The sequence below is a fragment of the Podospora pseudopauciseta genome, assembly GCF_035222475.1.
Source record: "Podospora pseudopauciseta strain CBS 411.78 chromosome 2 map unlocalized CBS411.78m_2, whole genome shotgun sequence".
Taxonomy (NCBI): domain Eukaryota; kingdom Fungi; phylum Ascomycota; class Sordariomycetes; order Sordariales; family Podosporaceae; genus Podospora; species Podospora pseudopauciseta.
The window spans coordinates 2,453,642-2,477,766 of NW_026946663.1; the positions used below are offsets into that span (position 1 = coordinate 2,453,642).

Below are 24,125 nucleotides of genomic sequence, written 5' to 3' on the forward strand. Positions count from 1 at the left end.
ATATATCTTCTCAATTCTCTGCTATCATAAGACCCAATCCCTATTCTACGATCCACGACGTGGATGCGGGCATGCAGTTGCCATAATCACATATGCAAGAGGATCGAATGAAAAAAAAAGAAGCATAGTCAAATATCATCAGAAGCTACCTCTGATGCAAACATTTGTATACCCAATTACACGACCGAGCCCTTTCCTGCCATTTGACTGTTGCCTTGAGCCTCGCCTGTGCCAACCTCAAGCTCCACACCCACCTCATCCCGAGCTTGCTCTCCCTCAAGAACTTCAGACTCCGCAGTCATCCTAGCCGCAGCGTCTACGGTCTTCGACACCGCAAATTGAACCTCAAAACTGCGCGCATGCACATAGAGAGGAGCTGCCAGACTATCCTGCCGTGATTTATACCCATGAATCTTGGCCCCCTCCAGAGCAGCCTTCATCTCGTCAAACGCGTCATACCGCCGGTCGATACGCCCCCCTAGATACGACTTTGCCTTCCTAATCATCAAAACCCACAGACGCCGCTTGGAGGCAAAGTCCCGCTCGAGAAGCACCCAAACGGCAATCGTGAAGAGGATCCTTTCTTTCAGGGCCATGTCCTTACCAAACATGTGGTCTTTGTCGTGTTTATCCCGGAGAGTACGTAGCCTCTTGGTAATTTCTTTCCCCAGTAAATCACGGAGGAGGACGACAACTTCGTTGTGTTGGCCTTTGTTGTGTTTAGTCAAGAGATTGCCTGGGCCCTTGGTGGTTTCTTTCTCGAGGAAATCCCGCAGAAGAATGACGTGTTCACCGTGTCGGCCCTCTTCTTCCCCAGGAATGGTGATGATAGAAGGGTGAAGATCATTGATTTGGCCGGTTTGGACTGAGTACCCTCTGGCAAAATACCCCTCGGCGGATTGGAACCTGAGAAGTTCAGAAATGATGCGGTTGTCTGTCCATGGCTTATTGTCGCCACTCTTGGGTTGTGTAACTTTTTCGTGCTCGTCTGTCACCCTGCGACGCCTCCGCCGTCTCTCCGTCTCCTCTGGGCTCTCCTCGATCTTTGCTTTAGCCTCCTCGTACGCCCCACGCGCGTACATTGGGTCCGTTGGAAGTGAATCGGGAGAAGGTTCGCCCCAATGGACGTCGGTATACAAATCGATCGCCTCATCGTCTTCGGACTCCAAGTTATAATCCGGACCGGGCGCCGGTTTAGCTAGTATATTTGGGATCTCTTCAATATTCACATCAAGTGCGTAAGTCTGGGATAATGTTGGCCCACATCTCAACTTCTCGAGCATGGTGTCCATCGGAGGTAAATCAGAAGAAGGCGCCCACGGAGGAAGAGGCACCGAGAATTCGATCACGTCATCCTCTTCCGACTCCCAGCTATATGTCTGGTCGCGTTGTTGTGGAGGCGAGGAGGCATTAAAGGCATACCCGCACCATTGTGGTTGAGCTTGTATACTTTTTTGCTCTTGACTTTTCGGATCAAGTACTTGGTCGAACACCCATTCGTCTTCACTGGGTATGGCCGTTCTGTGCTGCAGTATTCCACCTGAGAGGCGACGCATTCTCGGTTTAAATATACCTTCTAATCCGTTGTCAGGAACACTGGTATTGTTCGTCTCTGAATCATCTGCATCGGTGTCGTCGAACTCGAAAATAGAGCCAGGATCCCTCGGAGGATCTTCAGAAAGAGATCCCAGGATGGGGCTCTCATTTGAAGCGCCCGCCCCTGGCGCAATATCGCTCTGTTTCTTGAGATTGTTACCTTCAGGATCTGCAACGCCAGTGGACTTCCGCATCTTGAAGGAGATTAGGTGGTCAGGTGCAACGACAGACTGTGGGTATTCAACCAGTCGTAATTTTCTCCCGTTCGAGGAAGGACGTCTTGAAAGTTGCAGCCCTGGAGGTCTCATAGGGTTGCTCAATAGAGAAAATCTAGGAGGCACAGGCCTTTGCAAGTGTCGCCTGGCTGGAAGTCCGAACAAGTCGTCTGAGTTCCTGGGTGTAGAGACAAGCTCCCCAACTAGAAGCAAGCCAGAGGCAGGCACCGATGTTTTACCACTATCGACCATAGTAGCGCCAGCAATCGGCCCGTGTGATTGCAACAAGTCATCTCCAGGCTCATCAACAGCCTCAGCACCGCCTTTTGCGCACCAAATATCATCCGGCTCAGCAGGACAGAGCTCCTCTTTCAGAATGAAGCTCGTCCATTTGGAAACAAGTGACCATTTGCAGCCAATCCTCTCCGCCTCCTTTCGTACTCTATTTCTCTCGTCCCAAGAGCCAGGATAGGGGTGAGTAGAGCCCAGGTGAATATGGCTCTGACCTCGTTCCAGATCATTGAGCAGTGAGCGGGCGGCAAGCCGATGAATTGTTATGCTTGGCTTCTCGAGAAGCGTCACAGGAACATGGAAGGTCTTGGTCCTGTGGGCAGTATCGGCTTTGAGTGTAACATCGGTGATGCTCTCGGATGATTTGAAGGAATCAAAGAGGAAAAAGATCCGGCTTCTGTTGAACGGGCTGAGCATGGATATGTCTGCTGGAGATTGTTCGGCGTTGTGGATACTGGAAGCTGTCGGACGGTCAGTAAAATGGTGCGAAGTATCTGAGAGACAAGCTGTTGTGTAAATACCTTGCTTGCTGCCATCACCCCTCATGATATTGACCTCCAAATGCATAGGCCCCAAGTGATCGGTCATCAGTGCTGCCTCTGCCATGCTGACAATCCTATCCTCCCAATCCCCTTCGCTCGCCTCTCGAACCACTTCGGCATATCCTCCACCAACCTTGGCGATGCCCTCAACCAAGGCATGGGAGACTGCTGGACCAATACCTAAAGCAAAGAACCGTATACCCCCTTCAGTCAAGTCCCTCTGTTTCCGAATGTACTCGAGGGTTTCGTCCAGGCGCCATGTCTCTCCGTCAGTCAAAATGATGATGTCTGTAGGCAGTCTTTTGTCACGCGCAGTCACGATGGCCTGAACTGCGGGAAGCAGTTCAGTACCCCCCATATTGGCATGGAAGTTGGTGTCAACCCATGAAGAAGCGGACTGATACGATGCTTCGCCATAATCCACCGAATGAGGCTGCCACGACTTGTAACTTGAGCCAAAACACCACACATTGAACTTGCGGCCATTGGGAATACCCTTCAGGAAGAATTGCATGGCAGCTCTGAGCGAGGTTAACTTGTCGTCCATGGACCCTGACAGATCCGCCAAGAGAAGTATCTCGGTCTGATCGGTAGGATTGGATGTGCGCGTGGTAAAGCCAGGCGGAATTGTCACCATGAGTGCCTGTTGATTAGGTAGGGTGGGATGCTTTTCGATCCATGCTTGTGGTGATTCGGTCTCATCATTCGGGCCTCCTGTTGCGATATCAAGGACAAAGTCGCGATCGAGAAAAGCAGAGCCTGTTTCTAGTTTCACCAGGGCTGTTTCGACACTACTTCGGGTGTCTTCACCAACAAGGTCGGCAAAGGAACTGGCCGCACGTGTTCCCAACCGGTTTTCGACAGTGACCTTGTGTGTTGGGCTGACGATTGAGGCAATCTTGCCGGCTTCAACTACTTCAATCTGTATCGTGAGGCCTTCGGGAATGGAGGTGGAGGCAGCATTGTTGTAGTCTTGGGGTTTATCACCGTAGCGGCTTGCGATGCAAGTTGGAATCGTCAGTGTCGTGATCGCCTTACAATCGGCAAAGTGATGTTTGAGAAGGGTGATGTAAGTGACAGTGACCCTGATCTTGGTTCTTGCTGGGAGATTTCCAAGGCTGGTGGTGAATATCTCCTCGGTATCTTGCTCAAGCAACGCCGCTCCAGTGGTACGGTTGCGGACATGCTGCTGGAATTCCTCGCGGGCTTCTTCCTTTGGCTTGATATTGCCAGCCAAGACTTTGCCATGACCGATGCGACAATGGAAGCCTGTCACGGTGCAGCCAGATGAAAGAGGAAACGTGTAGGCGGCCTCTTTGATGATGCTGTCCGAGTCGTTCCAGAAGAGCTGCGTAACTGTGATGCTGGCCGTGTCTTGAATGACGGAGGCTTCGATCGAGATGGAGACTGGCGGGAGCACATTCCGACCAAGAGAGGGTTCTTGAATTGTGTAGGTTGGGATATTTGAATGTAGCAATGGTGGCGCACAGGCAGGGTGTGTGTGAAAAGCCTGTGTGGTTGTTGGATATGGCAGGTGCAAATTGGTCTGCAGGGCATGTGACCCGTGAAGTGCACTTCCCAATTCTGCTGGAAGAGGCTCTCGAGGGTCGTATCTCGAGACAATACCCGCAAATCTATTTGGTCGATATCCAAACATGTTCAGAACTTTCTGATGATAGGACCCCAACGAGAAAAAACCATGAGCCCAGAGGGGTTGCCTTCACTTTATCAGTCTGTCCCAAGGCATCCATCGGAGCCTTATGGGGCGCAGTAAGACCCCCTCACCTGCGCCATGATTACCCCCGTCTTATGCAGAGACATGTAACACCAGCCCCCACCGCAGATGATTGGCATAACACTCTCGGGCTGTGCATGCAGGTCATCATCTACTTCTACTAACCCCATATAACATCCAAGCTCATCATGTCTAGCTACCCCTCATCTCCTTCCACTTCTTAAGCTAGGCACCAGACAGGATGGGGTCGCCAGTTTCAATTGGCGATATCATCGCCATGTCCAAGATCTCTTGGAAGATTGCCCAAGCCTTCACCAACGGACGCAAGTCTGCGCCCATCGAATTTCGCGAGGTTGAGAACCAGCTCTACTCCCTCAGCTCGGCCCTATCAGCTTTCAAAGATGCATGTGGTGATGACATCGCTGCAGTCTCCATCGAGTCTTCGTCACTTCCCAACCGATTTCAAGACAAAGAACAACACGAAGGTCTGCAGAGTGTGGATTGGCTGCTGAACAGCTGCAATGAGACGCTGAGGCATCTCGAGAAGCTCATCGACAAGTACAGTGCTCTTGCAACCGGCTCAGGTCGGGACAATCCAGAGCCACGCTTTCGACGGTGGAGTGACACTTTGCTCAGGAACTACAAGAAAATTGCTTGGACAACCGAGGCCGGCGACATTGCAACCCTACGAAGTCAGCTCCTGGTTCATACCAACAGCTTGCACTTGGTTTTGGGGACCATCGTAAAGTCAGTGAATTTTCAATGTCACAATTTCATGAAAGATTTCGTTCTAACATGATCAATCATAGCTCCCGTACTTCCAGAATTGAGGGAAGTCTCGCAACAAACACACAGATGCTCACAGAAATTCATTCTTGGTGGACCCAAAATCTCAAAGATGCCACCACTTCTACCACCGAGAGCCAGTCCCTATCGAACAGTTCATCAAAGACCATCGGCTCAATTAAATTTCAGGTATCGCTTGCTGTGGATAACGCACAAAAGCTCATCTGTCCTCGATCATATTACCAGGAGGACTTAAACCATTGGACATCTCAACTGTTATTGTGTGGCTGTGATAAGGCTGCCGACCACCCCAAGCTCAGAGACATTGGACTGTCACCCATAACTTTCCCCTTTAAACATGGTGGGAAGAATAGGTCATGGGTGCTCTACAAAGTTTTGGAAAGGTCGACGAACCGTCTGGTATCTGTAAATATCAGTGATGTTGCAGTTGAACGTGAATCGGCAAAATCCAAGCTTACTCAGTGCCATTATCGCTAACCCGGAGATAGATATCCGCGAGTTTCAAGAATCATTCATCGATCGTCTTGCTGAAGCCACTGCGAGATCAATGCTGCAGCAAGGCATGAGCAATATGCTTGCTCACCCAGTACCTGATAACACAGGGATTCGGACTTTGTACACGCAAAGGTTAGTTAATGTCATTCATGCCACTAGAATAGATATTGTTTGCTAACGCCCTAAGCTTGGTTAGTGATACAAAGAATCTCTATAAACTGATGGCCGATATTACCTTTGGCGTCGGCCACAGATCCTTGGTCAAGAATGGGATCAGTGGGATTTCGCTCTTGCAATATCGAAGCCTTGGTAAAAGCAACGAAGGCCAAGGGGAGGAATATGCAGAGCTGCTGGTCTACTACAACAAAAGTGAAGATATCACGAAAAGCATTCTCAAACGTAAGAGCTCGAGGTGCCAGAATCGCATCTAACTTTGCTAACGAGACATAGTACGTCATGACACGGTAATGAAATTGATCGAAGGAGATGCAAGGATTGTGTTGGACGAAATTGACTGCTATGGCTTTGTTGATGACAACCAGGTCAACAAGCTGACCAGAGCAGAGGTTTCATTCCAAATGATTTCCTTCGAAGGTATGTAGGCAAAAGAAAACAGCGGAACACGCCTTCTAATCGAAACACAGCTGCCAAAGCACTCTACCAGAATATCGAAGACATGAGAAGGGAACTATTTATCCAGTCTCTAAGCTCCCCTAGGCGAGACGAGATTGTAGCACTACGGCTGTGAGTGGATCCAGTGTCTTATTACCGAGTTGATGCACTGACTTTTGTGTCTTCCCAGCCAAGTTGCGCAGGTCCAGACTGAAGTGGTCTTGATACAGAACGCAGAGCTCTTGATCACCCGAGATAGAGAGGGGAAACAGAGACTGATTATTGTCAGCGAGAACAAGTGCACAATACTCAACCAAGCCCGTAAGTTTGTTTAATGTCTAAACTTACGTGGGTTTGGGATCTCACAATCATTGTTTTACAGTACCTGATGATTGCTTCACCGCGGTTCGGAAAAGTCCCAATTTCAGCGCCCCAACATGGCTTGTTCAGATGAAAAGTGATGGAAATCAACAAGTATTTCACTACCCGAAGGGATTTCGAATGCTCAGGTTTCATGACAATAATGGTGAAGGTGCCATCCCGCTCTCATTGTGATCTGTCTGGCTAACCCGCTTTTAGCTACAAGAATGTTTCAACTGGGGCGCGAGGCACTCTCTCAGAGCGAGGGAAAAGCGAATTTACCCATTAGGAATCGACCTGATGAAAGTGGGGGCCAGATTGAACTTGACCGCAGTGTGTGAGATGACGGTTACTTCTCCGGTGACCAACAAGATTGAGATTTGGCAATCAATCGCTGTATGTAATTCTAGTCTTGAACTATTGGCAAAGAAATCCTGATCCGTAAGACAAAGGAAACGTCAATCATAATTTCATAGACATCATAAGGCCCAGCGTCTAACCAGCACCTCACCTCGCCTGAGCAAACTCAAGCCCTCACAGTAACTACACTCTGCCCAGGCACTCTCATTCCACCAGTCCTCACCTGCTGTCTCACCGGCTGAGTATTAACAGCCGGAATCATCACAACCTGCTGCTGAGGCTGCGGCTGAGCTACAGTTTGTAAAACAACAAACTGCTGCTGCTGCTGTTGTGGCCTCTGCACGTGCTGAACAGGCACAGTAACAAACTGTGTTTGCGGCCTCTGCTGCCTCTGCTGCTGCTGAACAGGCCGTTGAACAACCTGGCTAACCGGCCTCACAACCTGCTGCTGTACTTGACCAACCGGCACAGCAACGAACTGCTGCGTCTGCGGCCTCTGAACCTGGGTAACTGGCACCGCAACTTGGACGTACTGCTGCTGCTGCTGCTGCTGCTGCACCTGCACCCTCACCCGTAGCTGAGGCTGTTGCTGAACCCTAACAGCCTGCTGCACCGGCCTGCCCTGCGCCTGAGTACTAACCCTCACCTTCTGCTGTTGTTGCTGCCCCTGACCCTGTTTAACAGGCCTCACAACAACCTTCCCCTGCCCCGGCGTGGGAAAAGCAGGCAAGGCATCCGGGTTCGGATTTTTGACGATCTTTTTCTTGCCCTTTGCAACCTCAAACGCGTCAGGCAGGTAGCTTATCGTGCCTGCTTGCACCCCGCTAGGGCTGGGTTTGGTCAAGTACATCACATTTACTGTTTTGAACTGTCTCGGCGTCACCCCCTTCTGGGGAGGTGGTGGACCACGAGGAGCGGGGACGCCTTGCGGGGCGAGGCCGGCGATGTAGAGGTCCCATTGGCGTTGGGGGTTGAGGGCGAGGTAGGAGGATCGGTAGAAGGATTGGTTTTCGCCTGTGGGTTTGGCGCGACGGAGGGACTCGCGGCCTGGAGGGGGAGCGGCGGTGCGTTTGTTGGGGGTGACGACTTTGACGGCTTTGGTGGTGGTGGTTTTGAGTTTTTTCCAGGTGGATGTTCGGCGGATGAGAACGCCTTGGGAAGGGTTAGTAGGGGGCTTAAAGGGAGGGAAAGGGGAAGGGGGAGACGTGCCGATTACTTGTCCATCTTGGATTGCAACTTGCTGTGGTTGAGGTTGGGGTTGTGGTTTGGTGGTTTTGTGTTTTTTGGTGGTGAACATTTTGGTGGAGATCTCACTGAGGTGATGAAATTGACATGAAGATGCTCATGTAACGGATGATGTAAACAGGAATGATAAGCTCCGATACTACCGTTTGAATGTCACTTCACTGTGTCAAGAAGGCAAGTTCGGATGAAGTTCTATAGATAGACAGACGAGTGGATCTCGAATTGAAGACTGCCGGACTTATAAGACTTCGCTGTCATGAAGTGAGGCAAGGGTACATGTGAAAGTGCTCTCGTTACTAAGAGTAATCGTTGCAGTACAAGCTGGAAGATGTCGTGATTAACCCGCGAGCGTGGTTTCACCGCTTGGTCGACCACTGCAAGGCCATGTCAATATCAAAGAGTTTTTTGAGGTTGGGTTGGCCTCTGGGTTCTATGGGTCCGCAGACCATTCTGGCGGCCTATGTTGCAGCCGGAAAGCTGTTGCAAAGCTATGTCCACTGCGGTCTGCGGCCTGATAAGGCCCTCAGTTGGTCGTCGCTGTTTGGGCCGCAAAAGCTCTGGCAGATACGGCACAGTGCCACCACACTCGAAGTTTGGGTCGTCTACCTGTCCGAATCTTGTAAAGAAGTGGGAAAACACCTGATGTCGGTGTCTTGCGGTATTGGAGAGAGGCCAATGTTGTCTCTTCCCGTTATCAGTGGGAGGCAGTACCGCTGTATGGGCTATCACTAGCTGGTACAGATAGTGGGGGTGTAGAAATTCCAGGTTGGTGTCAGCATCGTCTCTATGATTGGCTCCTTCCGTGCCGAAAACAGGCATCCATGATCCAATGACACCTTGAGCCTCAGACACTAATGAGGGGAAGGGTGCCTTCCTCCTCAACATCGAATTTGCGTTGAGTTGGATGCCAGCCATGGACCCCGCGACGGCGATTGGAGTTGTTTCCTGCATTCCGTCTGTTGTTACTTTTGCATCCAAGATCGTAAAGGGCGGCGTGGAGATCTACCGACAAAGAAGTTTAACCGAGCATGCAGAACTTGAAGATGTCATGGACAGGATGCACTTCTTCTACGCCAACTTACAACAGACCACTTCGATGCAACAGAACATGTTAGATGAAGAAAGAAATCTTTGCACCCTTGCTGAGGAATGCCGCAAAATATCTCCAGAACTTATCCGTCTGCTACGCTCCCTGAAACACTCAGATTCGAAGGGGTTGAGGGCCAAATGGAAGGCTTTGGCTGCATGGTGGAACACCATTGTTTCCGCAAAAGAAAAAGCAGAATTGGAGGCCAGACTGAGCAGCTGCCAGACTCACTTGATCACAGTTCTCACTTGGTCTTCAAGGTTCGTTTGTCCGCGGTTAATACACTCAGGTACCCGATATGACTAACTGCAAGCAAGATTAATGCCTGAGAATGTGGCTGAAGTCACTGAAAAGAGTAATGTCACCCTTGAACAACTTCGAGGCTACCTCGAGGTTTTGAAATCCGAGCTCGAAATGCGCAAGAAAGAGCCCGATTGACTTGATGAATCGGTTCAAAGGATAACCAGCAACTTCATCAGTATCCAAGATGCGAAGCTACGCGGCTATGCTCATGCCAGGATTGTAGAGGCATTTCATTATGATAAGATGACAAGTCGCCGCGACGGGGTGCAAGTTCTGGTCAACGATATCCAGAATTAGCTGAAGAAGGAGGGAGGAACATTCTGGTGGCTTCTCGAGTCCGAGCTCACAGTGCCCGTTGGCCACATCCGCGACGAAGAGCTGAAAATGACGAAAAACGCGCGGAGAAAGCTTCACAAATGGTTGCAAACAGGCGAGGATATATTCCATATCGCGGGCAAGCTGGGCTGTGGTAAATCAACCCTCATGCAACTACTTCGTCAGCATCAATTTGTTCAAAAGGAGCTGGAAAGGTGAGCCGGTAAGCACGTGGATTCCTTTATTTCCGTTTACTCTCAAGACTCATGAGGGGTTGTGCTGATAATTGCCACCAACACCAGGCAATCGAACGCTGGTTAAAGCGAGCCACTTCTTTTCTGTGGTGGTGGGTGGACCTCAGCAATCGCTTTCCGGTCTTTTAGGACTTTATTGCATGAAATAATCGCCGCCTCACCGGCACTCGCTCCGTTATTGTTGGCGGAAGCCTGGGAGAAAGCTCTGAACCTACCATGGCAAGCCGAGAGCGTGCGTCTTACGATCAGCAACTCGATAGTTGAGGCAGCACTTCAAGAAGTAATCTGCGGCGAGAAGTACTCCACCACTGCGTCTGCATCGTCGTTGATGCTTTGGACGAATACCAGGATTCCGAGAGGCATGATCAAGCGGACCTGGTGGATATACTTCATGAATGGGCGCTATCAACACGACGCAACATCAAATATGCGTTGCTAGTCGGCCCGAACCTGTATTTCAAAACAAGTTCTCGGTTGAAAGTACATTATACCTCCATGACCTTACACAGTACGATATGCAACGCTTTGTTGCTAGCAGATTGTCAAAGCACGATGAAGTTGTTCGGAACCAGCTGTCAAAGATATTCCAGAAAAGGCACAAGGAATCTTTTTGTGGACACATCGGGTTATTCTTCGAGAGATTAGGGAAGACTGGGAGGTCATACACGACGTCGATGTCGAAATTCTAGACAGATTTCCGGCAGGTCTACGCCCTCTACTGAACCGCACTGTAGCGACCATCCCTGAACGGTATCGCCAACGGGCCTATCTAACATTCCTGATGCTTACCCTCATGATGGACCTCGAAATGACGTTTACGTCTCTTCAATATTCGTTCCTGGATGATTATTGTCGGGACCCGTCATTTGCCTACACCATGGCTGTTACAGACTGGCGCGAAATTGAGACGGAAGACGAGAGACTCCAGTCGAGAATCCGGGAGAGAATGGAATGAGCAGCTGCGCAACTATATGGTTGGCGCAAAGGACTGGTACAAATGTCATCTTTTCACGATAGCTTTGGCGAGCGCCAATTTGGAGCTACACCAATCAGCTGGTTGAGGTTTACTCACCGATCCATCTTGGATTACTTCAATGAGACCTTGATAAACCAGCGGTTGTTCAGTGTTGTGGGAAGTTCTCAGCTAATCGAAGCCATCTCCGAGACTCTTCTGACCGAATTCACTGTCAATGGCAGTGTCCATCGATCGATACCAGATTCCTCGAGTTCCCAATGGTTTGCGCCCTTAATCAAACTACGCACTGAGCCTGAGACGGATAGAGCCCCGTACAGTTCTTGAAGCGTTTCCAGACCATCTTCAAGCGTACTCTGTTGAGAATTCTGACTATACTGGTAGCCGACAACCAAAAAGGGATCTCCACAGATGTCTTAGTGGGCTATGAACTCATTGGACGTCTGAATAGCTCCGGTGGTCTGCTTACGGATGTACGTATAGATTTGAGCGGTAGTCCGCTTCTGCAACTGATGTTGGGCCCGAGTCCTGCACTGGCTGATTTAGTATTGAATGATGTTGACCACAGTTTCGGATCCAAACTCGATGCCGAACTGATTGCCATAACAATGGTGTGGGCATTTATCTGTGGAATATGGTCTGGCAGCCAGTTCGTTCCAGGCACAGTCGAAACTTTTGCGACAATCTTGAAAGCCAAATGGGAATACATTGACACAAAGACCCAGTTTCGGCCGACTACGATGTACGGTGACTTTTGGTCACGGGACAAGACAACCGTTTGGCAACAATATTTATTCTCTGAGCTGCATGCCAGTAAAGTGCTAGGCGTTTCAACCTGGTCTGAAAAACACAGCATGGAGTTCGGGCAAATCTTGCAGGCATTTCTGTTGGCAGGCGCCCCTTCTCTGTGCTGGATAACTTCTCTTGATGAGACGCCAGAGTACCCCACCGATCGTGTTGTGCAGCTAGAGATGATATCTAATCAGAAGGAGACTGCATGTGTACACGCTGTTGTTGGGGTTCGCCAGGGTTATCTCCCAGTTAACACAGGAGCAAAATGGTCTTTGCGGGAATGGATCGACTGCAGCGATGCGCCCAACAAGAGCACGTTGCTGAAGCTCATCGATGAAAGGGCACCTAGTGAGCACACCAACCAGTCGCTCTCGAAAAGAAATCCTGCTAGAGCGTAGGGACTGGTATCCCCGGAGACAGAAAGGTCAGGAGCGGGGAAGATGACCGCGTTCCTGGCAGTGCTTTTTATGGGTAAGCCGCCTTCATCTTGTTTCCGTTGAGCCACACATGGCATTTGGGATACTTTTTATCGACTTTTAAAGCAGGGACTCTGGTGGTTGGCGTTGTTTTGGATTCCTTGTGCTATAGAGCCCCATCATACACAGAAAAATGAGTTGGATCTTCGGAAAGCCTTGCCCACTCCTAAAAAAACCTTTCAATCACCCCGCAGCCACCTTCTAGTCAAACATTTTGCTTCTGCCGCAGAGGCACAGGTGAACTTGGTGTGGGGGGATGAGAGCATTGGGCATAGAAGCCCAAAGATGTCAACTACGGGACATATTGAAATTTTTAGTCTGGAGACACCAAGGGTCTAATTAAGGAGGGGAGGAAGAAATGGATGGGAGGACAACAGCGGAATGCTGCAGCGGAGCGAAACTCAAATAGCCAGAGGGGAGATGCGCTAGTATAATTTCTCTATCTATAGGTATGTAACTTCAAAGACATCTTCATTGTCATGACAACGTGGACCCCAGCCCAAATAGCCCCTGAACCCCTGAAAGCAAAAGTGGAGACCTGGGGACAAAGTCTTCAGCGCGGTTGCCTTCGAGGTATATACATAAGAAGCTTGTGTGGGGCACCTGACAAAGGGCCCGGGTTTCACCAGACCCACACCTATTTGCTCTTAAGGTGGATTTTCCTATTTGTTTACTTTTGAACTGAATAACTAACAACTTACTATAATAACTATTCTGTCAACCAATTTCTGGCCTTTTGGCCCTTATCTTCACAGGCAGTGACCATCCTTGGCCACCGCCCCACAGCTTGTCATAGGAATTATGCGCTGTAAGAGTTGTTGGCCTTGGATATTGTATACGAGGTTGCTCCGGGAATAAGTCGATGCAGCGGGCTGCATGGAACTTCGTGTAACGGCCCGCCCGGAGATCGACTGTTGTGAGCTATGACGTCGAGTAGCTGTCTTCAACTGAAGGTATCTAAGCTCATCATCACTGTTGACTGTTTGAAAATTGAATCAAGATGTATTGTGCGGAATGAGATAGTTTTATTGCTACGTTTTATTTTGTTTTTATAATATAGCGATGGAGAAAGATGAGCTTATCTCTTTGATAATATTATTCATTCATTCCTCTTCTGCCTTGGCATATCTCAAGCATTCGAGACTCATGTGCGCGCATCTTTGCTGCGGTTAGGCACGACGACCAAGTGCCAAGATGTGAAGATCGTATTCTAGTTAAAGATGAAGCTCGTGATATTTCGAATGATGATGCCCGGGCTTTGTTAGCCGGATAGTGCGTGTGATCAACCGATGTTACGCTGCAGCTGCGTTCGTTTGTAGCTCCACTCAACGCACGCCAATCTAGGCACTTGACACGAAATCAAATGGTAGGAAAAATATGGGAAGCTCGGCGGTGTTACTCAGCATGTTCATCGATATACGAGATCCTGCGGAGTTGAGAGTCACATTCCACTTTACTCCTTCTGTACTGTTGTCAGACGTACTGATCATGTTACACCCACTAAACTCTACGGCCGCTCTTCCGCGAGAGACCGAAACAAGCTTTCACTTTACGAACTTCAAGTTCCACGACAGTTCGGTCACCTCACAATTTTCCGTATTCGGGAGCACCGCGTGGCTGATCGTGTTGCTGAATTTGCTTGCTGGAAGTCCCTGGATTTGACGCTGCACAGCAAGAGACCCTGTATTCGGGGCTTTAGCTGACATCATGAAGCGCATAGACTATGGGGGCCCGCCGAATATAAAAACGTCATCACAGCCACTCTGACTTGCAATTAACTCCGCACCACAACGCTCTTGAGCATCTTACATCAACAACAACTACCAGCTACCTACATACCTACCTATTCCAACAAATCTTTATCATGGCTCCTATCTCTCTTCTCACCATGGCGCTCATGCCTCTGCTCGCCCTTGCCATGCCCACAGCTATCCCCGCAACAACGTCCGCAGTCGACGTACCCGGCAACGTTTTAGTCTGTACTGGCGAAAATTACATGGGAGAATGCCAAACCGTTCAGTTTAATATCGAATATCCTGGCGAATGCCTGCCTATTCCGGAGCCGTTCAAGAACGACGTGGGGTCATTCAAACCAGACCGTGGTGCCATCTGCCGTCTTTTCGCCGCCGATCGGCCAGATTGCACAGGCTCAGGTCTCTCGATCTTGTATTACCCTGGTCAGGCGGATCTTCTGACGGACAATGGAGAATATATTGCCGGGCATGAGGCGACCTATTGGAGGTGCCAGACGTGCACTGGCTGCACCTAAGCGCAGAGTGTGATGAGTTGGTAGGTAAGTTACCAGACTCGGTCCAACTTTCAGGCAAGGTAAAGAGCTAACCACCTGGAAGCTAGAAGTATGTGGAGTGAGTCACGACAGTGATACTTCAGCTCGGAAACTATTGTTATGGGATATGTGGATATGCATGTATGTGAGATGACGATGAGGCTTATGAAGAATTGATATAGATTTAATGTAATAATGCTCATTTACAACAGAGGTTCTCTGTTCTTTGGCCTTCCACGTGAAGATCCGTTGTCTCATACCGACCCTTCAAAAGCCTTGGCACACAATACTGCCGCCACAGCAGCAACACTCCCCAGCAAAGCCATTTGCAAACCTTCCCACACAGCTCTTCTCACCCTTCTCTTGCCAACGTCTTCCTCACCAACGCCCTTGTCATTCCTTGTCAGAATAAAGTCCTTCCCAAAGCCAAAGAGAAACAAAGCGACCACACAAACCCCAAAGCTCCACGCTAATCCCACATGTATATTCTCCATGCCGAAAAAGAAGTACGGAAACAGGAGCAGTATCCCCCCAAGTAAATAACCAAAAGACACAGCCAACCCTGCCACAATGGGACTCTCCTTCACCTCCTCAGCGGCCTTCTCCTCGGAGTCTTGATACCGGCGACGAGAAGGAAGCAACCCATCGCTGCTTGATACCTCCTCTTTCTCTCCCTCTTCCGCCTCCTCCACTAATGGTGACGAAGACCTGACAGGTAGAAGAAGGGCGAGCAGCTAGATAGCCGCCAATCCCCATGCTGATGCTACCTGCACAGATCTCCGCCATGTTGGCGTAGATTATTTTGCGGGTATTCCCAGTGAGGATAGGCCGGCTGTGAGGGCAAAGGGAACGATGAGGCCATGTGCGAAGCCGAAGGTGAAGTTTGAGCGGAAGGAGGCGAGTGTTATGGTGGGCATGGAAAAGGTTGAGGGGGAGGTGATGAGCTCGGGGAGGTCGGTTTCTGTCATTGGGAATAGGAAGAGTCTGAAAACCGCTCCGTGGAGAGGGATCTTTTGTGGAAAGAGGAGGAGATGGGGATGTTGTTCTCAGAGGTGGACGGAGAGTCACCTCTGATGATGCGGCTGAGATTTTGGGACAACGATACTTGTGGTTGTGACATGTTGTTGGGGAGGAAAGTTTTATATCAGTGTGGAAGAGTGAAATTCGGGAAGTATCAAGGGACGGCTGATGAGGTCAGGAATGAGAGAAGCCCGCATCTTTCTAATCTCTTGTCCAGAGCACATCTGTAGCTGGAAGCATTTCCTGTCCATCAGAAGACTCTGACACCAAGCCATGACATCCAACCACTATCATCTCATCCGCGGCTCTCCTGCAAAGGCATTGAAAATGCATGTAATGCCATCGGTTCAGCCATCCCCCACGTCCATGTGCAGCAAGACAACATTGCTAGCGCCACGGGCCGCTGCAACTTCAAGCCATCAAGTCCAGTGTCAAGACAGCAGCTACACATGTGTAGAGTGCTATTGTTGGTACACTAGGAAATCGTATCGTGGGATTCGGTGAGGATTTCGGACATTTACAATACACACGTGGGCCGGATTCTCTATGATGCGTTCCTTGTCTATTCCCAAAGCAATGACCGAGAGACGGGCTTGAGGGGAATAAAAGCATGTTCAGGCGTTGTAAATGATAAGGAATATGTTCTTATGTGTGGGGTAGGCTGGTAGTAAGAGTGTGATTGATCTCAGTTGGTTGATCTTGATTTGTTGGGCTAGCGACCTAGGAAAGTCACTGGCCGCGAAAAGAGAGGCCAAAAGGCCAGAAATTGGTTGACCAAATAGGTATTACAATATTGGTTGTTGGTTGTTCAGTCTAAAAGTAAACAAACAGGAAATCCGGCCTTAAAAGCAACCCAGGTGTGGGTCTGGTGAATGACAGGCCCTTTGTCAGGTGCCCCACATGATTGGTATTGAGTTATGGTGCGATGAGAGAGGCGCATCGTACATACCACATTGAGTGCTATCAACGCCGCATACGAAGTATTTGCGAATGTGTAGATAGTTGCATTCAGACTAGGCCTGAGGCCTTTAAAGATGGCGTCGAAGTAGAAGATCTCCTTACACGTGCGTCGAAGTTGGGAATGTCATTTGTCGTCCGCGCTGGAATCGAGCACGGAATACTGCAACTGGGAATATCAGAATCACATTTTAACTCGATTCAAAATTAGTTTACAGTTTCTGAAATATCGGGAGACGGTTGCTATAAAAGCTCTTTCGGAGGCTCACCTGGAGGCTCCAAGCGTGGCTCACGGCGCAGACACCGGAGGCACACGGGAGTGAGGCTCTTGGAGAGAATCTCTGGCAACGGAGGATGCGGAGTGACTCGAAATGACCGGCTTTCTTATGGGAAAAGCAACTTCGAAGGGTCGCGCAACATGCTCCGGTTCCGTGGAAATAAGGAAATGAAGAAAAGAAATGACACTGAAATGAACAGGCAAGCCAAAAGAATGATATGACTTGTGTTCAATGATTAAAGATAGATGGGGAGCTCTGGTGAGAGCGTCGCAAGGCAAGGCCTTTTGAACTACGGAATCGACGGTCCCGGGACCCAGTGTGATCATCCACCTGTGGCTCGGAGGGTCACAACAGTTATGCTTCTTCTTTATCATATGAGGCAGCTCCCATGATGACTTTACCGCGGTGGCTAAGCCCGCGAGAGCGGCAGCTGACGCCCAAGAACTGGGTAAAGTATGAAGCTATAGAGATACTCGTACCGGTAGTTGAATGAAAGTAGAGTGGATAAGCAAAGCGGGAATGAATGTGTCACAGTGCCAACCAAGGACTAGGTAAGGTTTCTTGTTATTGCACGAAGGAGAGAGAGAGAGGAGCGAAGCTCTCTCCGAACTAGAGACCTGCTCTGCTGTATGACTAAGCCGCTATCCCTCAAGGTTGGTCTGGTGTGCGTGTGCTGACAGAATGGAGGTAACTGCGGGTGTTTTGTACTTACCGACCATTGCGTAGTGTTAAATGCTATAAACCGATTTTAAATCAACATAAATAGGCAGCGAGTCAAGTACTGATTATTTTCGAGGTCAACTGAAACTACAAAACCTAGTGTTGTGTGGGTAGCCACAACTGGCTCCATAAGGAGCTTAGGCCAGCTTGGGCTGGTTTGTTTGGGTCCACAAGATTTCTCGGTTTGCATTTCCATAGTTAATATCAATCAACACTTTTATACCAACACCTAGTAAAGTGAGGAGGGGTTACACGCTGCACAGTTTTGACCACAGTCTCACACTAAGTGTGTGCACAGTGTGGATCACGCTTTCACCAGTCACTTATTTATACTCCTACCTGGTTTCTTCCTTCTCTTCTATACCTTAGAATTAACGATAGTAAAATAATCTGCCATTAGTGGTCCTGCCTTTTCGTGACAGGAGGGAGGGGGCCGCCGCCCGTTACCCGGACAGGGCACCCACTTACTGGGCACGGGCTCTTCCTCCAGCACCTTGTTGAAGTCGTCGTCCCTGGAACCCATCGAGCGCACGAGAGCAGCTTGCGCTTTGGGCATTTCTCTTCAGCTTCACCATCCTTCATGACAGTTGACGTAGCTTCGAGCGGAGCGATGGCACCGTCTGCAGGGCTGGCTGTGCTGGGCTCTGCTTCCTCCTCATCGCTCTCCCTGGCATATCAAGTTTGGCTAACCGCTTAATTTATGTCACCTTGGTGGCCATCTTCGCGTTTTGTATACCGCTGCTCATGTTGACGACGGAGCTCTTCTTCGCCCCCCCGTTGCAACCTCCACTGCCATCTGACTGCATCACGCTCACGTCCACTTTGCTCTGCCAGCTGCTGCCGCGCCGCTTCTCGTATGGCCTGACTCGCATTATTTGCTGGCCCCGTCCCGTTTTGTCTCCGACGCTCCCCGCGTATGGAGACTTAGTTCCGCCCAGATTTGGATTATCTGGTCGCCATCTTGGAGACGTCGTTGCTGCTCCTGCCGTCTCCTTTCCTCCCGCTCTTCCTGAGCTTGAAGATGTAAATATGCCCAGTCCTGGAGCACCTCCTCCTCCTGTCGAAGTCGCTCTCGCTCTTCGCGCTGTTGACTCTAACGTCTCTCTCTCTCTCATGACGGTCGCGTTCCGCTTGCTGCTGAAGCTGTATTTGCGGCGAAATTGATGAAGAGCTAGTATGTAGTTCAGCCATGCTGAATATCCGATGCCTCCGCTGCTGAATATGTGAGCGCAAGGAACCGTAGGCCCGGATCTCATTGTCACTTACCGTAGTTTCTGAGTGTTGTGCGATTACATGATCTAATGCACACCAGCGGAAACACCGCCAATCACAATGCTTCGAATTATGCACGGTGGCGCCTGCCCTCCAGGCGCCAACACAGACAAAACGCGCAGCGTGCGGGGCGAGTGACCCATGCAAACGCAACACCTTGACAACGGCGACTACAATAACCACTTTCAACCGCCGAACATTTAATTCGTATGAATCGCTGCAGAGAGAGCTGAACCTGGCTGCCTGTGTAATGCGGCTCCTTGAACGTGATGATACCGGCGACTTCCATCTGAAGGACCTGCCCAGCAACGCGATTCCGCCTTACGCGATACTCTCACACACATGGGGCGACGAAGAGGTCCTCTTCAAAGATCTGGTGGATGGTACGGGCAGGAAAAATGCAGGCTATGCTAAGGTTCAGTTTTGCGGAGATCAAGCCTGGCGCGATGGGCTGAAACACTTCTGGATCGACACATGCTGCATCGATAAGTCAGACGTTGTCGAGGTCCAGCACGCTCTCAACTCCATGTTCCAGTGGTATCGTAACGCCACCAAATGCTATGTCTATCTCACAGACGTCTCAACCCGCAAGGGGGATGCCGACGGTAACTCTGGTTGGGAACTGGCGTTTCGGACATGCAGATGGTTTACTCGAGGATGGACTCTGCAGGAGCTTATTGCTCCAACGATCGTTGAATTCTTCTCTAAGGAGTGCGAGCGTTTGGGGGATAAAAAGTCTTTGGAACGAGATATCCACGATATAACCGGAATTCCTTTAAAAGCTCTTCAGGGAAGACCTCTATCCGATTTCAGTATTGCCGAACGAATGGCGTGGATAGAGAAGCGCGATACAAAATTTGAGGAAGATAAGGCTTACTCGCTATTCGGTATCTTTGGCGTGCATATACCGGTTATTTACGGCGAAGGAAAACAGAAGGCATTGAAGCGGCTGCGAGACAAGATCCACGAGGATTATCTCTGTTTAGCAAAGCTATGGTCCGCTGACCCGCGAGACCCGCACCACGAGAAAGAGCGTATCGAGTTAGCAAAGGGTGGTCTGCTGGCTGATGCTTACCGCTGGGTCTTTGATAACCCCGAATTTCTGCAATGGCGCCATAACTCAGGAAGTCGACTTCTCTGGATCAAGGGCGACCCTGGCAAAGGCAAGACCATGTTGCTCTGCGGTATCATCGACGAGCTAGAGCAACCCATCACTGCTAGTGGTGGCAACTTGGCGTATTTCTTTTGTCAAGCTACCGACTCGCGCATCAATAGCGCAATTGCCGTGCTACGGGGGTTGATTTACCTCCTTGCTCGCCGACAACCGCGTCTCCTCTTATATCTTCCCGAGAATACGTACGCTTCCGACGACGCAATGGCATGGGTCGTTCTATCGAAGGTTTTACGGCGTATGCTAGAAGATCCAGACTTGAAGGAAACCTACCTGGTCATTGATGCCCTTGACGAATGCGTTATCGACCTACCCAAACTTTTGGATTTCGTCGTCATTTCACCAGGACGCGTCAAGTGGCTCTTATCAAGTCGGAACGAGGTTCTTATTGAGGAGAAGCTGAAACCTGATGTTGGGCGGACGAGACTTAGTCTCGAGTTGAAAGCGAATGCGATGCAAGTGTCTCACGCCATCGATGCGTATATCGACGGCAAGCTATCAGGTCTCGCATCACTTCAAGACGACACGCCGTTGAAAAATCAAGTGCGGGATATTTTGCACCAAAAGGCAAACGGCACGTTCCTCTGGGTTGCTCTCGTTATACAAGAGCTCAGTGAGGATGATGTTGAAAGCTGGCATGCTCTTCAAATCGTCGAAGAAGTGCCGTCGGGCCTAGATAGGATGTATGATCGCATGTTGAATGAAATCAATCGGTACAAAAGGGACTCGGAATTTTGCCGGCGCATACTCTGGGTGGCCACGGTTGCATACCGCCCACTCTACTTGGACGAAATAGGCAGCTTATCTAGATTACCGGAGCAGATTATGGGATCGACAGAGAATATTAGGAAAGTCGTGGCTAAGTGCGGATCGTTTCTCACCATCCGAGAGGACAAGATCTACCTTATCCATCAGTCAGCCAAGGACTACTTAAGCGCATCCGCCTTGATCTTCCCCCATGGCGCACCAATTGCCCACCGGGATATATGCGCTCGATCGCTAGAGCTTATGTTACAGAAGTTAAGACGCGACATGTACGGCTTGGTTACCCCGGGATTGCCTATCGACCAGGCCCGCACGCCAGAACCGGACCCTCTTGTGACAGTACGGTATTCGTGCGTCTTCTGGGTTGACCACCTCCGCGATTCGATTACTGATAAAGACACGCCACAACGCAACACACTGGATGCGGTTCAGACATTCCTTGAACAGAAGTATCTTTACTGGCTCGAAGCTCTTAGTCTACTCCGAGCTATATCGGAAGGTGTCATTGCCATAAGAAAGCTTGAGGGCCTAGTGGTAAGAATAGCTTACTAAGACGAGACAGCCATACTGACAGAGATACAGGGGCGAACTCATCAAAGGCAGCTAACAACTTTTATTCGGGATGCGCACCGGTTCGCTCTCTCCTACAGATGGATAATCGAGCAAGCCCCTCTTCAGGCGCATACATCAGCCCTCGTATTTGCACCGGTTGGCAGTCTAGTAAAGAAGAGATTTAAGACGGAAGAACCTAGCTGGATCAGTACAAAGCCAGTAGTAGAAGCGGACTGGAATGCATGCCTCCAGACGCTCCAAGACCATAGCGACTCGGTTACCTCGGTCGCCTTTTCGGCGGATGGCCAGCGGCTCGCATCCGGTTCACACGACCGTACCGTTAAGATCTGGGATCCCGCCTCGGGCCAATGCCTCCAGACGCTCGAAGGCCATAGCCACTGGGTTACCTCGGTGGCCTTTTCGGCGGATGGCCAGCGGCTCGCATCCGGTTTATGGGACTGTACCGTTAAGATCTGGGATCCCGCCTCGGGCCAATGCCTCCAGACGCTCCAAGGCCATAGCGACTGGGTTACCTCGGTGGCCTTTTCGGCGGATGGCCAGCGGCTCGCATCCGGTTTATGGGACTGTACCGTTAAGATCTGGGATCCCGCCTCGGGCCAATGCCTCCAGACGCTCCAAGGCCATAGCGACTGGGTTACCTCGGTGGCCTTTTCGGCGGATGGCCAGCGGCTCGCATCCGGTTCATGGGACTGTACCGTTAAGATCTGGGATCCCGCCTCGGGCCAATGCCTCCAGACGCTCGAAGGCCATACCGGCGAGGTTAACTCGATTGCCTTTTCGGCGGATGATCTAAGGGCGCATGGGTATAGGTTGGGGCCAGATAAGACCTGGGTTATTTGTAACGGCCAGAATGTGCTATGGTTACCACCTGAAAACCGCCCAACCTGCTCTGTAATCCAAGGGCGGATGGTAGCTATTGGCTGTTCATCAGGGCGAGTTTTTACTATTGGCTTCTCGCGCGATATATAATACATTTTTAAGTTCTCTCTATTCGTTCTCTTTACGTCTTTTTTCTAGCTTGACACCAGAAGGGCCTGGGAGGATGGGTTAATTTATAGATGTTTTCGGAATTCTGGTATCTCTAACGGGCTAATGTGAATTCCTTTAAGAGGCAAATTGATAGTAACATTTTTATTCTGTTCGGTTCTGCTCGGTTCCGCGACAGCGTGGAATCAGGTATCTCAGTACGTGATTGCTTCGGGAAGAGGGCACCTGTCCTCTATGACACACCTTTTCCACAGTAGATTGGAATCGCCACTCGCACATATCGGATTCCTCAGCGCCCTCCCGAATCGAGTCAGACAATTCTGCAAAGAATTGGCCCAGTGGCGACGAGCCCTAACGCCACTTCCATGATGCCGCGAGGTTCCACAAGTCAGCCAGTTGCTGGTGCGAAGCTGTCCTAACGGAGCGAGTTGCGGCTGTTACATTAACAACGCAGCGAATTACAAGTCCTGAGCCAGTAGTTGGAAAGAGAAGCGAGCAAATAAGCCACAGGCGTCATAGACAGCTGTGTTAATGGCTCATGCATATTTAGACGGGATCTCTCAGAAGTAGGATGCTACTCTGCGAAGGTGAATATGATGGGGTTTGCTACTGTGCGATTGTATTGCTTGTCCTCCTTGTCCTTCAAAACCAGAAGAACCTCCATTATATCTATACATGGCGATAAAGTTGGCGGCAAATGGTACCATATCCAGCTGCACTTGTTACGTCAGTTCAGCTCCCCTGAGCTCCAATCAGCTTGGTTGACCAGAACTCCTTCCTGTCTGACAAGATCATCCAGCCTAGCAGATGCCTGAGGTCATGACAGTTACGGACCGCTAGAGATGCCTTATTCGCACTCGGTCCGAATGGAGGTTGAACTGCAAATCCCATCTCTAACATATAATAGGGTGTCAAACGCCCAGTCGGTCCTGGACAGCTTGCAAGAAGAAGAGCGCTAGGCAGTGGGCACAGGTCCACGCCCCTCCCCCAAAAAAAAAAAAAAAAAACCAGGCTTGCCACGCTGGTAAAACCTCCTAAAAATGAAGCTATCTACAACCTTGTCATCTTCAAACCATGGAGCCTTCACTACCCTATAAATTCTCCCTGATTTGGTCAAGGCACTCGGTACTGCACTCTCGCCGTCCCCGGGCCCCTTTGTGATTCTCGTATCCTGGCTGCCGGGTGCCCTTTGGGACCCCTTCGTATCGTGATGTCTCCCTCCTCTGGGTTCCTCTCGAAAAGGTATGCTTCCACTGCATCCTTATTGCATTCCAAATAACACTCCGAAGATGTATTCGATCTAGAAATTCTTCTCCTGTAAAATAAAGAATAATTTTGACAAGCTGTATTATCCGTTGTTTGCTGCAAGTTGGACACCGGTTGCCTCATGCCTCAGCCACCTTTTATGACAGTTTTCACACATCCCATGACCTTCGATTGGCGTTGTTAGTTATGTAGGTACGTTGACGAAATCCAGGGTATCTATTCGAAAGCCACTTGCTACATTTTGACGTAAGCATCTCTGTCCCAATTATACTTGTATCCAAATAGACGTGGCATCGGTGCTATAGACGCGCACCTATTCTCCCTTATGTATTGTTTTCTAACGATATATGTGAGGAAGAAGATAGTAGGTA

The 24,125-nt window shown here is 49.9% G+C and overlaps 6 protein-coding genes across 6 annotated transcripts; 4 read left to right on the forward strand and 2 right to left on the reverse strand.

The window, feature by feature from the left end:
• Nucleotides 1–66: 66 nt before the first annotated feature.
• Nucleotides 67–4,696, reverse strand: QC763_206630 (uncharacterized protein). Its single transcript, XM_062909713.1, has 2 exons — nt 2,624–4,696; nt 67–2,563 (listed from the first exon to the last, which is right to left on the reverse strand). Exons 1-2 carry the CDS (start codon nt 4,299–4,301, stop codon nt 177–179), a joined length of 4,065 nt encoding a protein of 1,354 aa, XP_062768523.1. The 5' UTR covers nt 4,302–4,696; the 3' UTR covers nt 67–176.
• Nucleotides 4,291–7,984, forward strand: QC763_206640 (uncharacterized protein). The gene is made up of 9 exons (XM_062909714.1): nt 4,291–5,126; nt 5,189–5,619; nt 5,675–5,813; nt 6,052–6,080; nt 6,132–6,275; nt 6,326–6,425; nt 6,484–6,614; nt 6,676–6,819; nt 6,873–7,984. The coding sequence occupies exons 1-9, from the start codon at nt 4,621–4,623 to the stop codon at nt 6,992–6,994; spliced, it is 1,746 nt and encodes a 581-aa protein (XP_062768524.1). The 5' UTR covers nt 4,291–4,620; the 3' UTR covers nt 6,995–7,984.
• Nucleotides 7,180–8,310, reverse strand: QC763_206655 (uncharacterized protein; the record flags this gene model as incomplete). Its single annotated transcript, XM_062909715.1, has 2 exons — nt 7,180–8,165; nt 8,223–8,310. 2 exons carry the CDS (start codon nt 8,308–8,310, stop codon nt 7,180–7,182), a joined length of 1,074 nt encoding a protein of 357 aa, XP_062768525.1.
• Nucleotides 8,311–9,407: 1,097 nt separating this feature from the next.
• On the forward strand, nt 9,408–9,674 carry QC763_206657 (uncharacterized protein; the record flags this gene model as incomplete). The annotated part of the gene is made up of 2 exons (XM_062909716.1): nt 9,408–9,605; nt 9,663–9,674. 2 exons carry the CDS (start codon nt 9,408–9,410, stop codon nt 9,672–9,674), a joined length of 210 nt encoding a protein of 69 aa, XP_062768526.1.
• A 4,648-nt stretch (nt 9,675–14,322) lies between these two features.
• QC763_206660 (uncharacterized protein) lies at nt 14,323–14,727 on the forward strand (the record flags this gene model as incomplete). Its single annotated transcript, XM_062909717.1, has 1 exon — nt 14,323–14,727. One exon carries the CDS (start codon nt 14,323–14,325, stop codon nt 14,725–14,727), a length of 405 nt encoding a protein of 134 aa, XP_062768527.1.
• Nucleotides 14,728–19,242: 4,515 nt separating this feature from the next.
• Nucleotides 19,243–22,470, forward strand: HET-R (Heterokaryon incompatibility NOD-like receptor R; the record flags this gene model as incomplete). Its single annotated transcript, XM_062909718.1, has 2 exons — nt 19,243–21,462; nt 21,511–22,470. 2 exons carry the CDS (start codon nt 19,243–19,245, stop codon nt 22,468–22,470), a joined length of 3,180 nt encoding a protein of 1,059 aa, XP_062768528.1.
• Nucleotides 22,471–24,125: the final 1,655 nt, after the last annotated feature.

Bases quoted from the DNA above. Each gene is read 5' to 3' on its own strand.
- QC763_206630 (XM_062909713.1), bottom strand. From the start codon at position 4,301: ATGTTTGGATATCGACCAAATAGATTTGCGGGTATTGTCTCGAGATAC. The intron at 2,564-2,623 runs GTATTTACACAA...ACCGTCCGACAG, and splicing joins GGGTGATGGCAGCAAGCAAG to CTTCCAGTATCCACAACGCC.
- QC763_206640 (XM_062909714.1), top strand. From the start codon at position 4,621: ATGGGGTCGCCAGTTTCAATTGGCGATATCATCGCCATGTCCAAGATC. The intron at 5,127-5,188 runs GTCAGTGAATTT...GATCAATCATAG, and splicing joins GTTTTGGGGACCATCGTAAA to CTCCCGTACTTCCAGAATTG. The intron at 6,615-6,675 runs GTAAGTTTGTTT...ATTGTTTTACAG, and splicing joins CACAATACTCAACCAAGCCC to TACCTGATGATTGCTTCACC.